Here is a 14,258-nt window from a genome sequence, read left to right on the forward strand (position 1 = left end):
CGTCGTCTTTATCCAGTGGGAAGATGGCATTACTGATGATTTTTTTAAATGCATTCTGGCATGTGGAAATATGTTTTCTGGGTGGATGGTATCACTAAGTTAAGGTTAATCCCTTTAGCTACTGTAATTATCCAATTAAACATGTGAAAACATAATGGCATTGCTAACAAAGTGTGTGTCTGTCTATTCACACAGTTGATTAGAGTGGGAGGGGCTGGTTTGTAGACTTCCTATGATGTCAGAGGTGAGAGGCAAGTCTATGGTAATTTATGGTCCAAGACTCTTTTATAGGGAATCGGACATCCTACCACAAATCTCTCCGGGTGGTGTGTTGTTGGGTTTTAAAGACTAGGACGAGGGTTAGGAACTGGGCAAAGAAGGACACACACAACCACGCACAATGAAGACTGTACTGATAGTACTAGTGTTGGCTCTCTTGTCAGCAGCTTTAGGAGCAAGTGAGTATATGGATTATTTTCTGCATGAAAATATCTACTTGATAAAACACAGGTTTCTCCATCCCATCTTTCTTGAATTATGTGCAGTGTTGGAGGAGAGATGGGGCTGAGGTGGGACGGATTGAAATAATGGAAGAGATTATCACTGAGCCTTGCTAAGTACTCACTGAGTAATTAGAAATAATGTAGAATGTTCACAGCTTTCCAGCTGCGTGTGAAAGGACATTTGTGCTAACAATCCCCTTTAGTAGTAAAATGTTTGTGTTGTTCTATATTTCCCCAAATATCATCTAATTGCATTTTTTGTATTCCATAAACTCGTACATTTGACTAATCAATACGTACAATATAACTTGTCTGATGATCCGTCAATCATCATGTTATTAATAAGAAACAATAATTAATTGTATAGTTGTTTACACACTAATGGAACTTGGACAAGCTCAACTAACGTAATTATTCAGTAATTGTGAACAACAGTGGTCTCTCTCATATCATTCAGTTCTGTAATATCTTCAACTTAGTTTGAATGGTTTCTTTTATTCTCAGGGTCTGTGTAGAAACCTGAGCTCTAAAGCCGGAATTTTGGAACACTGTAGGATTAATAATAATCTATGCATTACTCCTCTATACACTGCATATATACTCTACATATATCTGCATATAGTAAAGCGTTTCAAAACCTGGTGGATTTACAGAACTACCAGAGTATACAAGTACAATCTTCTAAGTAACAACATAATTTGTGCAAATCAGTTCAAATTTAAAGTGTGAAGAATTTCATAATGAAGATCCTGAGTAAACGCACACTAAGTTTTGACATGAGCTCATCATACAGTTCATTTTGGTATCACATATTACCAAACAATTTGGTAAAACATCATCTGCACTCAAAGCCCTAAAACTCTAATGTGTATCCTGGAGTTTCAATTGTAAGGTGAACACTTTATCTCAGCTATCAACAATAAAATAGATTAACAACATTTTTCCAAGAGGGAACATCAGTACTAATGTTGGAATTTCACTGTTGATCATGCAGTTCAAAGTGTATTATTTTTATCTAAGTTTATCTAGCAATCTAGCAATGTGTTGCATCTGATGGATATCAAACCAAATCACAAACTGTAATTAACTTGGTAACTTGGTAGGAGATACTGGTGTTTTCATCAGAAATCAGTTTGAAGTGTGACGATCTGATTAAGGACTGCACACGATAATGATGTTATGGCTTGTCATTATGAATTAGATCTTTTGGAATTTGCATTCCTGAGGTTGTTGAAGCTGAGTGTGACTGTACAGTATCATATGGGGAATACAAGGGGCTCACAATAACGGAAGATAATGTAGGTGTTGAGGTTTCCTAAATCCTTAACAAACTCGTGCACACACACACACGCACGCACACACACACACACACATACACACACACAGGAACAACAGTAGGAGAATAAGGCCGCCCTGATGTCTGAGCACCACAGAGGCTCCCCTCATTCCAGCAGTTGGGATTACAGCTGCCTGCGCTCAGCTGACAGTCACATGAAAGGGATTGAGGGGGATTGCAGGGGCCGTGTGACTCACACCACCTGGAACCCCCACCTCGCTCCCTCCTCCCCCTTCCACAACCATCAAAGAAATACCTGAACTACTCACCACCGCTATCTACATGTCAAACAATTATTTTTGTCCTTCTTTCAGTAAAATGTTGGTAAATGTCTTTGTCCACACCCCATCATACGCCCATATCCCAAACTGTAGTGTTATGATAATAACTTTTCCTCTACCCAGGGTAGGCAACAGGGCAGAGAACACTTCCCCGTATAATCATGTGGTCATAAAATAGAATAGCCACGGCTGTATTTCAGTAAGGAAGGGTCAGATACTGTAGATTTTGAGATAAATAGATTTTAGAACAGCAGAAATTGTCAACATTTTCAATAAGCATTTGGGTCGGTCTGAGTAGTAGATCTTCGCATGACATTCACAAAAGACATTATAAAAGTAAATGCTATTTAATTAGCCTGGTAGGTAATGAGTTCTGGGTGCCAGGATCCTGATCCTGACCAATGTCTAGACAAAGTCCTAATAAAAGAGCATTTTCAACCTCAGATTTACGTTTAGATTTAGTAGTGCAGTGATCAACTGGTCTTACAAACAGATTTTCCGGTAGCGTTTTTGCTGATACCTAATGGCAATACCTCACCATACCTACTGGAGATGCTAAATAACTGATAAAATCTCAATAATATGATTCATATGAATGGATAACATGTCATGTAGTAGTAGAAGTTCACTATGTCAAAGTGTGATCAACAAAAACAATTAGGAGAACGAGAGGAAAATGACCCTAAAACTTAACCACTTTTCTTTTTACAGAGCCTAAAACACGTTTTACACGCTACCGCTCATGGAACTCAGGGATATATCCAGTGTGGAAGGATGGGGACTCCCGATACAGAGACTGTTGGACTGGTGGGTTCTCACTTTATTGCACTTTTTTATAGATCAATCACTTAATATAGAAACATTAACTACTTTCTATTGATGTATTTATCACTTTCTGTCATCAGGTGGAGAAGTTACATTCGATGTGAAAAATGATGCACCCACCCTGACTGGCGCAAAGGCAACATTTAACATCGACCTTCGCTTCCCATCAAACCAGACAGTGCTTCCTGATGGACAAGTGGTGTGGGCGCGTAACTGCACTGTCAATGGTGAGCTCTTCTTCCAAATTCAACCACTATACCATACCCCACTGATCCCACAGTTTTTTTGTTGGTCCTATAGGCATACAGTCTTTTTCTAGTGTCCCTAACCTTTTATGTTGAACTGGGTGTCGTGTTCCTCTGCTACAGGAACACAGTACCGTCAAGGCCAGGCTGTGTATCCCGACCAGGTCTCTGGTCCTTCAGGAGAGTACAGCGGAGTCTTCCCTGATGGCACCCCCTTCAATGGGACAGCAGACAGGAAACCACACTACGTGTTTGTGTGGAAGACATGGGGTAAGGACAGCTCTTTCATTTACAGACATTCATGTGAGAAAATGCTAATACAATAACACAATGATTTCTGGTATTTACAACACTGTGAAATCATTCATTTCATAAGAGGGTTGAAAGGACTAATGAAGCAGCTAATGTTCTTGGGAGTTTTGTCAACACAAGATTTGATCATCAGGCTATTCATTTTTATAAGCGCTGCTGGTTTTTCTAACTACTAACACCACTGCTTTGTATCCCAGGACGTTACTGGCAGGTGGCGGATGGGACCTCCTCCTCTCTCACCATCGGCACGGACAATGTGCCCCTGGGCTCTTACAACATGGAGGTAGTCATCTACCACTACCGTGGCAAGAACAAGTTCATCCCTCTGGGCTATGCCTCCACAACCTTCTCCATCACAGGTGGGTAGCTGGAACCAGGGTTTAAGTGCACAAAATCTTATTTAAACCAATATTCAATCAACCCTAATTTGACTTCAATTGATAATTTGAAATAATTTGCATTCACAGCATTGATGTCACGATGTGACATATTTTGCCTTTGCTTTGTGCCTCCCCAGACCAGATCCCCTTCACAGTGTCGCTGACTCAAATTAACGATGTGAACGAGGCTGACCAGAGCTTCATCCAGAATCGGGCCATTGCCTTTAGCATCAGCCTCCACGACCCCAGCCAGTACCTCAGCGCCTCAGACATCACCTTTAACTGGGACTTTGGTGACAACAGTGGCACCCTCATCTCCAGGGAGCACCAGGTCACACATACATACCTCAACACCGGCACATACAGGCCTCAGGTGGTCCTGATGGCAAGCATCCCCAATGGCTGTGACACACCTGCAGACCCCACCGCTGCCAGCCCCACTGGTAAGAGACATCGATTTTCTATTTTACAGCGAATCCATTTATTGGGTCCAATCTTCCCTTTACAAAAGTCAATGCATATTCAGTGTATATAACAGTCATGACTGTTGCCTTTCTTCTTGTGTTTTCAACCAGTGATGCCTATGGATCCCTCCGGTGCTCCTGCCGTTGTTGTGGTGGTCTCTACCCCAAGGGCAGCTCCAGCTGACATCGCCCTGGATGTGCCTGCCTCTGACGTTGCCTTTGCTGAGGCTGCAGACACAGCTGCAGCTGACGCCGATGCCGCAGACACAGATGCAGCTGCAGCCGAAAACCCAGCCATAGCTGAAAGCACAGACACAGCCGCAGCCGAAACTGCAGTCGAAGCCGGTGCCACAGCTGAAGCAGAACCCACAGCTGACGACGCAGCCGCAGCTGCAGAGGGAGTCGAGGTGGTTGCCTCAGTAGCAGATGATCCAGCCGTCATCCCAGCAACAGAGGACCCTGCCTCTGTCCCTGCAGTAGAAGCCGATGCCACAGCAGAAGACACGGCTGCTGCAGCCATTGAGGTCCCTGCCCCTGTGCCAGCTGTGGAGGGAGCCACAGCTGCCTCCGTCACCCCAGCAACTGAAGAGGCTACTGTTGATGCTGATGCAGTTGCAGCTGCCGAAACAGCAGTGGTAGAGGCGACAGCTGCAGATGTGCCCGCCATCAATGCTGCTGCTTCAGTTGCTCCTGTTGCAGAGGGAGAAGAGTCCACAGTGGACATGCCGGCCACAGTCCTCCCAGAGGTCCCAGCTGTAGCCACCGTTACACCCGTGGAGGAGGCAACCGTAGCTGCCGATGCTGAGGTGGTGGCTGAGGTTGCGGCTGCAACAGAGGTGGCCCAGGTCGAGACGGTGGCCCCTACTGCTAACGTAATTGTTCTTGCCGCCACGGAGGCTGCAGCTGTGGTGGAGGTGGTGCCAGCTGAACTTGCTCTTGAGGCCGAGGCAGAGCTAGAAGCAGAGGTCGTAGAGACAGGGAATGAGGTTGCAGCTGATGCCACTGCAGGTAATCAGTTACTTAGTTACTTAGTCATTCTGTATACAATCAAAAACATGATTTGAGCCATTTCATAATATTATTAACTTACTGTATTTTTGTTACTCTTCAGCACCAGCAGCAGTGACTGCTCCAGTGGAGAGTGAGGTAGCAGCAGAGGCTGAGATAGAGGCAGACACAGAGACACTGGTGGCTCTTGTTGTGGCTAAAAGACAGGCTCCTGAACTTACAGCGGCTGACAACTGTATGATATACCGCTACGGCTCCTTCTCGACCGCCGTGGATGTTGTCCGTAAGGCCACATATGTCCAGATACTGTAAATGTACAGTATTTTCAATACAGTCACAGTTGAGATGTAAAATGCAGGTGATGGTTGCTGATAATGATCTCTCAACCAATCTCATTTCTCAGAGGGTATTGAGAGTGTGGAGATCACCCAAGTGGCCAACGTGGTGTCTCTGGCCACTGAGGTTGTGCAGAATGCTGTGGACCTGACCATCACCTGCCAGGGGAGGTGAGTAGCCAACTAGCAGTGGAAACAGGACCCAAGGGACCGTGCACATTCCTATTGAAATTAGTATTTTGAACATTGCCATCACCTGCACTTTATATTTCCACCTTTTCTTTACATATTACATAGCCTGCCCAATGAAGTGTGCACCATCATCTCGGACGCAGACTGCATCACGCCTGTGGAGACCATCTGTAACAACGTGACACCCTCCCCAGATTGTCAGATGATCATTCGCCAGTTCTTCAACGACTCTGGAGTGTTCTGCATCAACGTGTCCCTGACCAATGATGTTAGTCTGGCTGTGGCCAGTGCTAAAGTTAGTGTGACTGTGGGTGAGTGAAATTAACGAATCTGTACATATAACTTTATGAACTGTAAAATCCTTTTCATTTGACATTTCACTGATCCCAGTAGAGTGTACCATACCTTCCTCGAAATGTGTTGTGGTTGCAGGCTCCAACTCCTCCCCAACAGGCACTGTGGCCGCGGTTCTGGGTGTCATGGTCCTTGTCTCTGTTGCTGGTGCCATTGCTTTGACCTACAAGTGAGTGAAAGACAGTTCTAACCACCGTACAAGTCAACAAAGTCACACACTTCCTGGTTTCTCCAAATTGATAATTGATTTATGATCCACAAAAACTATTTGACACATAGTGGTCCACTGAAGATAATTCCACATTATATCCCATGCCATTTCTATCGAAATAAATTGTTCATTTTGAAATATTATGTGCGGTTTTATACATTATAATGCACATCTTATTTTTTATTTTTTAACTGTAGCATGAATGGCAGCTAACTTGTGTTTTTCAACCAGGCGGTTTAACCAATACCGTCCACTGAGGGAGGACTCAACTGGCGGCAGCATGGGAAGCTCTGGAAACACGTCTGTGCCGATGCTGCTGTGGAACCTTCTGAGCCGACAGTCACCAGGAGAAAGAAGCCCACTGCTTCAGGGAAGGGTGGTGTGAAAACTCATAACCATCTGCACTGATAAAGCACACACTCATGCATGCATGTTAACACTTAAATATCACTCAGACACACACAGCCACCCTAATGCAGAGACAAAATGCAACAAGAACAAGCAGTTGTATTCTGTATCGTTACACTGAAAGTAACTTTAATAAAAAGTATAATGTTTTAGAAATGTATACATTTTCAACACAGAACAAAAAAGAAACCCCAAAAGCCTAAATAAATGTGTTTGTTTCTCCCGTTGCATCACTTGTGACAAAATATTATATTTATTTTGACCCACATACTTTTTTTATTTAAGAAAAGAAAAACTGATGAACGTTTACAAAAATGTAGCAATTTATGCTGTGCTTTTTCTGTTATTACTCACTCTTCCTTAGAATGTAATCATAACAATGAATGACTGCCTCTTGTAACCTTCCAACACATACATTTTCTTTGTTAACTGGTCTAATTTGAATTGCCCAAAAAATCACAGCACTGTGATATAACATATATAATGTCACCCCAAAAATAAGCATTAAAATGTAAATTATGTAGGAATCTTCCAACTACCGGTATACCTTCACATTTTCCTAGTCCTATCTAAGCTTGCATTCTTGCTTTTGTCCTCCATGCCCTTACTAAACTAGTACTGATTTTCCTGTCCATAGATCAAGAAATGTAAGCGCGTTGACTGGTTTATTATTGATGTGAGTCTTGAAGTCTATTCAGAATTGAACTGTTTTGGGTGTTATCATTACATTGCCACGAATAAAGAGGAGGAACCCATTCCTGAAGCAGAACAGAGGTTTGGCCACAGGGTGGCATGGTAAAAGTACTGTAGCATTGAAAGGAATTGAGTGAAGTCTAAGGAAAATAGAGGTATTGAAGGAAAGTCCATGCAAATTATAGGGCTCTAATTGTCACCACAATCAATACTCAATACTAAAGCTGTCTCTTCTTATTGTAAACCAGTTGATGTCAGAAGATATGATTTACATGATTAAATATAAAGAACAAGCTATTGCTTTTACGTTATGTATTTCAGATAAAAATGTATATAAAAAGAACCATGGGGAAAATGCAATGATGTGTCGGTTTGAGATAAATAAAAAGAAAGGCACAACTCTATTGCATTAAAATGTTCATTTGATTTAGTTTTGATTCTGTTGACATTTCTCAGAATGCTGCATGAAATATTTTGTTAAGCTGCTGGAAAAGAGCATAACGTTGCTGCAAGTTTTAAAAAATTGCCAAATATATGCATATAACTTGTGTGCGATTTTATATGCATATAAATTGCCCATGTGTAATTACACAAACAGATAGTTGTAGAACTATGTAACAATATGTACATACATGGATATTACACTGCAATAATAATTATTATTATTTATTCTTGGGAAATACTGTGATAAGTCCTGGTGAGTGAAGCTGATGAAGATCCATTGAATTTTGTTGAAAATGTAAAAAAAATTAAGTAATTTATTATATATCAAAGTCAGAAGAGGACAGAAAGTTGCAGTGTAAAACTGTAAAAAGTAAAACAATTGCATCACCATAACATTCCCTGAACACAACTACAGCACATTTCCTGCACATTTCCTTAACCATGGTGCAAACGGACATCATGGCATTTCCATTTTAGTCACTTAGCACTCTATTTTCCAGAGCAATTAGGGCTTGCTCAAGGGCACATTGACACATTTTCTTTCACCTGGTCGCTCTTAATCGCTAGGCTACCTGCCGCCCAATCTATGATGTGTGACAGTGCTTGCTAGCAATTTCCAACACTAATAAGGAAAGCTGAGCCATATTAACTTGTAACCAGTGATAAGCTTGCTTGTGATTTGACTAGGGCAAATAAATTCACTTTAATACTCCTCTCCCTCCTCCTCTCCCTCAATGGAGTCGACGCCCACTTCTTCATAATCTTTCTCCAGGGCAGCCATGTCCTCCCTGGCCTCAGAGAACTCTCCCTCCTCCATACCCTCACCTACGTACCAGTGCACAAAAGCACGCTTGGCATACATCAGATCAAACTTGTGGTCAAGACGGGCCCAGGCCTCTGCCACTGCAGTGGTGTTGCTAAGCATGCACACTGCCCTCTGGACCTTGGCCAGATCTCCACCAGGTACCACAGTTGGGGGCTGGTAGTTGATACCAACCTTGAAACCAGTTGGACACCAGTCTACAAACTGGATGGAGCGTTTTGTTTTGATGGTGGCAATGGCAGCATTGACATCTTTGGGCACAACGTCGCCACGGTACAGCAGACAGCAGGCCATGTACTTGCCGTGACGAGGGTCACATTTCACCATCTGATTACATGGCTCAAAGCAAGCATTTGTGATCTCAGACACAGAGAGCTGCTCATGGTAAGCCTTCTCTGCCGAGATCACTGGGGCATAGGTGGCCAGGGGGAAGTGGATACGGGGGTAGGGCACCAAGTTGGTCTGGAACTCTGTCAGATCAACATTGAGGGCACCATCGAATCGGAGGGAAGCAGTGATGGAGGACACAATCTGACTGATCAACCTGTTAAGATTAGTGTAGGAGGGACGCTCGATATCAAGGTTCCTACGGCAGATGTCATAGATGGCCTCATTGTCTACCATGAAAGCACAATCAGAGTGCTCCAGGGTGGTGTGGGTGGTCAGGATGGCGTTGTAGGGCTCAACAACGGCTGTGGAGACCTGAGGAGCTGGATAAATGGAGAACTCAAGCTTGGACTTCTTGCCGTAGTCAACAGACAAGCGCTCCATCAACAGGGAGGTGAAACCAGAACCGGTGCCACCTCCGAAGCTGTGGAAGACCAGGAAGCCCTGGAGGCCAGTGCACTGGTCAGCCTGGAGAGAGAGGGAGGAGAGATGTTTCAGATCATTATGGTTGGATAAAGATAGAGAATGTACAGAGATGTAGAGTGTATGTTAATAAGAGTTGTCACCAGTTTGCGGGTCCTGTCCAAAACCAAGTCAATAATCTCTTTGCCGATGGTGTAATGCCCACGGGCGTAGTTGTTAGCTGCATCCTCCTTCCCAGTGATCAGCTGCTCAGGGTGGAAGAGCTGGCGGTAAGTTCCAGAACGCACCTCATCTGGAGAAATAAATACTTGTTAGCTTTCCCAAGACTAAGGAGATAGACCAATGTTAACAGAACGTCATTGTTTCAAGACAAAGTGATCTTACCGATGACAGTGGGCTCCAGATCTACAAACACAGCCCTGGGGACGTGCTTGCCAGCTCCAGTCTCACTGAAGAAGGTGTTGAAGGAGTCGTCTCCTCCTCCAATGGTCTTGTCACTGGGCATCTGACCGTCCGGCTGGATCCCGTGCTCCAGACAGTAGAGCTCCCAGCAGGCATTGCCAATCTGGACGCCAGCCTGACCCACGTGGATGGAGATACACTCACGCTGGAGAAAGAGGAGAGAGAGCAATTGAATTGGATCCCACTGCACACAATCAAGGTAAATGTTAATGATGTCACCAAAGCGTTCTCATGTGCATTTATAGCATCAAAATAGTATACACTCTCCATAATGTCTAATCCAATGCAAATTAGATTCTTGCAATCTTTTCATTTAGTATATTACTAATTTATTAGGATCCCCATTAGCTTTTGCTAAAGCAGCAGCTACTCTTCCTGAAGGGTGAACTGAAATTCAGAAGGTTGCATTTTCCCGCACTGCAGCTATTCCACACAATCATCCCCACTGTTCTGAGAGCAGAAATGGCATTGGGAAAGTGGGAAAAATGGGAATTGTGCCATTTAGAGGTACCGCCCTGAGACTGAAGTCTGCAGGAGAGAGAGGATCAAAAGCTGCAGCATGGGCTGAACCATGATGAATTACGCAACCATCCCCCCTCCTCCCTCACACTCCTCCCCTTCCCTTCCTCTCTCCAGCTACACCCTACTGTTCCCAAGGGATTTTCTTGCATAATTCCGTTGCTAAGCAACTGGGCACTGGCAGGAAACCGTTTGTTGTTTTGCACAGGAGGGGGTGGTTTGTGCACTTTCCATAAAAAAATTATGATTTAGATTTGTCTATAATGTGCATACACCCAGGGACACTCAACAGCTATGGCGCTCTATAATATCTATAGGTCATTGTACAGAACTACCTGCAGATTTTTTCACCAACCCTAAGGCTATTTGATTTTGCTCTCTAGGGCAAATCACTCACATCTCATGTTGCAAAATGGAATACACTACAGATTCTACAGTGCATAGATTTAACAGTAATGCCATTATAGAAATAGTAGCCTTTATGTGCAGCGAGTACACTTCAACCGGCGACTGTTATATCAAATTTGCTTCTCTCTGGTTGGAAAGAAGCTGCCTGGAGAGCTAATCTAAACATGAACATGGAAAGACCAGGGTGCAGCTGGCTACAATGGCATATACACAAATCCATCTGAAAAAGACCACCTCAGAGAAAGATCTTAACCCTTAGCCTCCCCCTATCAGGTGTCCTTCTGGAGACCATATGCACCAGCAGAAATTACGGATGAAATAGCTCCCCACCAGCCCCCATTGACGAACTAATAAGGTTCACCATGTTATTTTCCTATATAGGCTACTTCCCTCCGAAAATAAAGAGTTAGATAATTTTAAATGGCCATTGGAACGTCAATATTGATTAAACTGTTCCACAGTAACTGTAATAGTTTGGTAACGTTGGCTTGTTTCTAGAACTGTTCGGTACATTTTATCAATGTGATCCCCTTTCTGCCTATTTCATTCACCTTGCCTTGTATCGCTTTAAGGCTAATGTATGCGCACCATCTGGAATTTGATGGAGAGGCCAACAGAATGTGTAAACGTCCACCGGTGCTTTCTAGTCAAAATCAAATTAACGCATCAAATATACATAGAGTAGTTTATAGCATACCGCATATTATAGACTATAGCCTAACATTGATGGCTATAGTACTAGATATTAAACTACCAGAATGTGTCAAAATGCTAACTATCAGAATAAATCTCTTCTCAACGTAATAGTCTACATTTCAAGGTGGGCGCGCCTCACACGATCATGAAAACGCAGTCAATCAAGGCGGCAGAGGTTTGGTTGATGAGATCTGGAATGTTCTTCTATACCAGGTTCGATAACGCCTTTTTTTATATTCGGTAGTCAAACTTGAACTTGATAGTATTTTATAATAGCAAATTATATTCAAATGACAATTAAGGCTAAGATAATTCGTCTGTATCGTCCTCGGTCCGTAGCCTGCCAAAGGTAACTGGAATCAATTCACGTCAATCACCCGAGCTTTCATTTTCACAAAGCACAATGTAACGAATTTTTCAATTGAATCGACATGAGCACCTTCACTATATGAATTTGTAATAAACATACAACTGAAAATAAGGTTCTATAGGCAATAGTGTGTTTCTTCGACAGTTTGAAGCATATCCTATCATATTATGGTGGTCAAATACATCAGTGACCACTTATTTCAGCCACAATATGAAAATCCAGCCACAATATGAATGTAGCCATATACTCTATGAAACAAAATGTTAGGCTATGTAACGACATTGATGGAGTGGATGAGTAGCTAGCACCACCATGAGTAAAATGAGAGATGAACACACAACATAAATAAATAAACAGACTACTTTCTAAATGTAAACTGTACTCACCATTTTTACTGATGGATATGAGTTTTAGAGAAATATCTAAAAAATAAATAAAGTTTAAATAATGTTCTCTTCGGTTGAGAGAGAAGTTACTTTATCCGACAGTTAAGAGTCGATGTAGTAACTGATCTTAAACACCGTGGCGCGCTAGTATTTGTAGAATCGCAAGGGGGCTGAGCCAGCAACATTAATAAATTAGGAAGAGGAGAGGATCTCGACAGCGTGCCTAGGCATGAGGACTATGGTGAGAGAGATGCAAGCAGCAGGCAGCCTTGGGAAAACATTGGATTGGAGTGCATTGGTCCTGTTTGTTGTTTTCACAAGATTTTGCCACATCATTTATTGCAGTGAAAGGAATGCCATTTGGAGTATGGTCAACATATACAGTACCTTCAGAAAGTATTCACCATTTTTTACTTTTTCCACAGTTTGTTGTGTTACAGCTTTAATTTAAAATTGATTAAATAGAGATGTTTTGGTCACTGGCCAACACACAATACCACATAATGTCAAAGTGGAATTATGTTTTTGGAATTTTTACAAATTAATACAAAAATGTAAGCTGAAATGTCTTGAGTCAATAAGTATCCATCCCCTTTGTACTGACATGTCTAAATAAGTTGCATGGAATCAGTCCCTCATCTCTATACAATTATCTGTAAGGTCCCTGAGTTGAGCAGTGAATTTCAAACACAGATTCAACCACAAAGACCAGGGAGGTTTTTCAATGCCTCACAAAGAAGGGCACCTGTTGGTAGATGGGTAAAAATACATTGAATATCCATTTGAGTGTGGTGAAATTATTAATTACAATTTGGTTGGTGTATCAATACACCCAGTCACTACAAAGATACAGGCATCCTTCCTAACTCAGTTGCCGGAGTGGAAGGAGGCCAATGGTGACTTTAAAACAGTTACAGAGTTTAACGGCTGTGATAGAAGAAAACTGATAATGGATCAACAACATTGTAGTTACTCCTCAAGACTAACCCAATTGACAGAGTAAAAAGAAGTAAGCCTGTACAGAATAAAAATATTCCAAAACATGCATCCTGTTTGCAACAAGGCACTAAAGCAGTACTGCAAAAAATGTGGCAGTGCAATTCACTTTTTGTCCTGAATACAAAGTGTTATGTTTGGGGCAAATCCAATACAAGACATTACTGAGTACCACTCTCCATATTTTAAAGCATAGTGGTGGCTGCATCATGTTATGGGTATGCTTGTAACTGTTAAGGACTGGGGAGTTTTTGGGGGGTAAAACATAAATGAAATAGAGCTAAGCACAGGCAAAATCCTAGAGGAAAACCTGGTTCAGTCTGCTTTCCAACAGACACTGGGAGATGAATGCACCTTTCAGCAGGACAATAACCTAAAACACAAGGCTAAATCTTCACTGAAGTTGCTTACGAAGAAGACAGTGAATGTTCCTGAGTGGCCAAGTTACAGTTTTGACTTAAATCTACTTGAAAATCTATGGCAATACCAGAAAATGGCTGTCTAGCAATGATCAACAACCAATTTGCCAAGAGCTTTGAGGAGCTTAATGGGCAAATGTTGGATAATCAAGGTACCCAGAAAAACTCACAGCTATAATGTGCTTCTACAAAGTATTGACTCGGGTGTGTGAACAAATGTATTTAAAATGTATTTCATTTTCAATACATTTGCAAAAAATGATAAAAACATGTCTTCACTTTGTCATTACTGTATAGTGTGTAGTGTGTAGATGGGTAAGGGGGGGAAAGCAATTACATCTATTTTGATTTCAGGCTGTAACACAATGCTGAATAAAG

The 14,258-nt window shown here is 42.3% G+C and overlaps 2 protein-coding genes and 1 long non-coding RNA gene across 3 annotated transcripts; 1 reads left to right on the forward strand and 2 right to left on the reverse strand.

Annotated features, from left to right (window-relative positions):
- Positions 1-306: 306 nt before the first annotated feature.
- On the forward strand, positions 307-7,016 carry LOC129815400 (melanocyte protein PMEL-like). The gene is made up of 12 exons (XM_055869200.1): positions 307-458; positions 2,832-2,927; positions 3,026-3,172; positions 3,314-3,460; positions 3,700-3,861; positions 4,020-4,325; positions 4,458-5,354; positions 5,458-5,637; positions 5,758-5,860; positions 5,987-6,192; positions 6,314-6,404; positions 6,678-7,016. The coding sequence occupies exons 1-12, from the start codon at positions 401-403 to the stop codon at positions 6,829-6,831; spliced, it is 2,547 nt and encodes an 848-aa protein (XP_055725175.1). The 5' UTR covers positions 307-400; the 3' UTR covers positions 6,832-7,016.
- On the reverse strand, positions 2,918-6,376 carry LOC129815404 (uncharacterized). Its single transcript, XR_008753421.1, has 2 exons — positions 6,287-6,376; positions 2,918-5,660 (listed from the first exon to the last, which is right to left on the reverse strand). It is a non-coding gene; the product is annotated as an uncharacterized LOC129815404 (long non-coding RNA).
- Positions 6,967-12,604, reverse strand: LOC129815402 (tubulin alpha chain-like). The gene is made up of 4 exons (XM_055869203.1): positions 12,466-12,604; positions 10,009-10,231; positions 9,768-9,916; positions 6,967-9,669 (listed from the first exon to the last, which is right to left on the reverse strand). Exons 1-4 carry the CDS (start codon positions 12,466-12,468, stop codon positions 8,695-8,697), a joined length of 1,350 nt encoding a protein of 449 aa, XP_055725178.1. The 5' UTR covers positions 12,469-12,604; the 3' UTR covers positions 6,967-8,694.
- Positions 12,605-14,258: the final 1,654 nt, after the last annotated feature.

Source organism: Salvelinus fontinalis, chromosome 18, assembly GCF_029448725.1.
Source record: "Salvelinus fontinalis isolate EN_2023a chromosome 18, ASM2944872v1, whole genome shotgun sequence".
In the NCBI taxonomy this organism is placed as follows: domain Eukaryota; kingdom Metazoa; phylum Chordata; class Actinopteri; order Salmoniformes; family Salmonidae; genus Salvelinus; species Salvelinus fontinalis.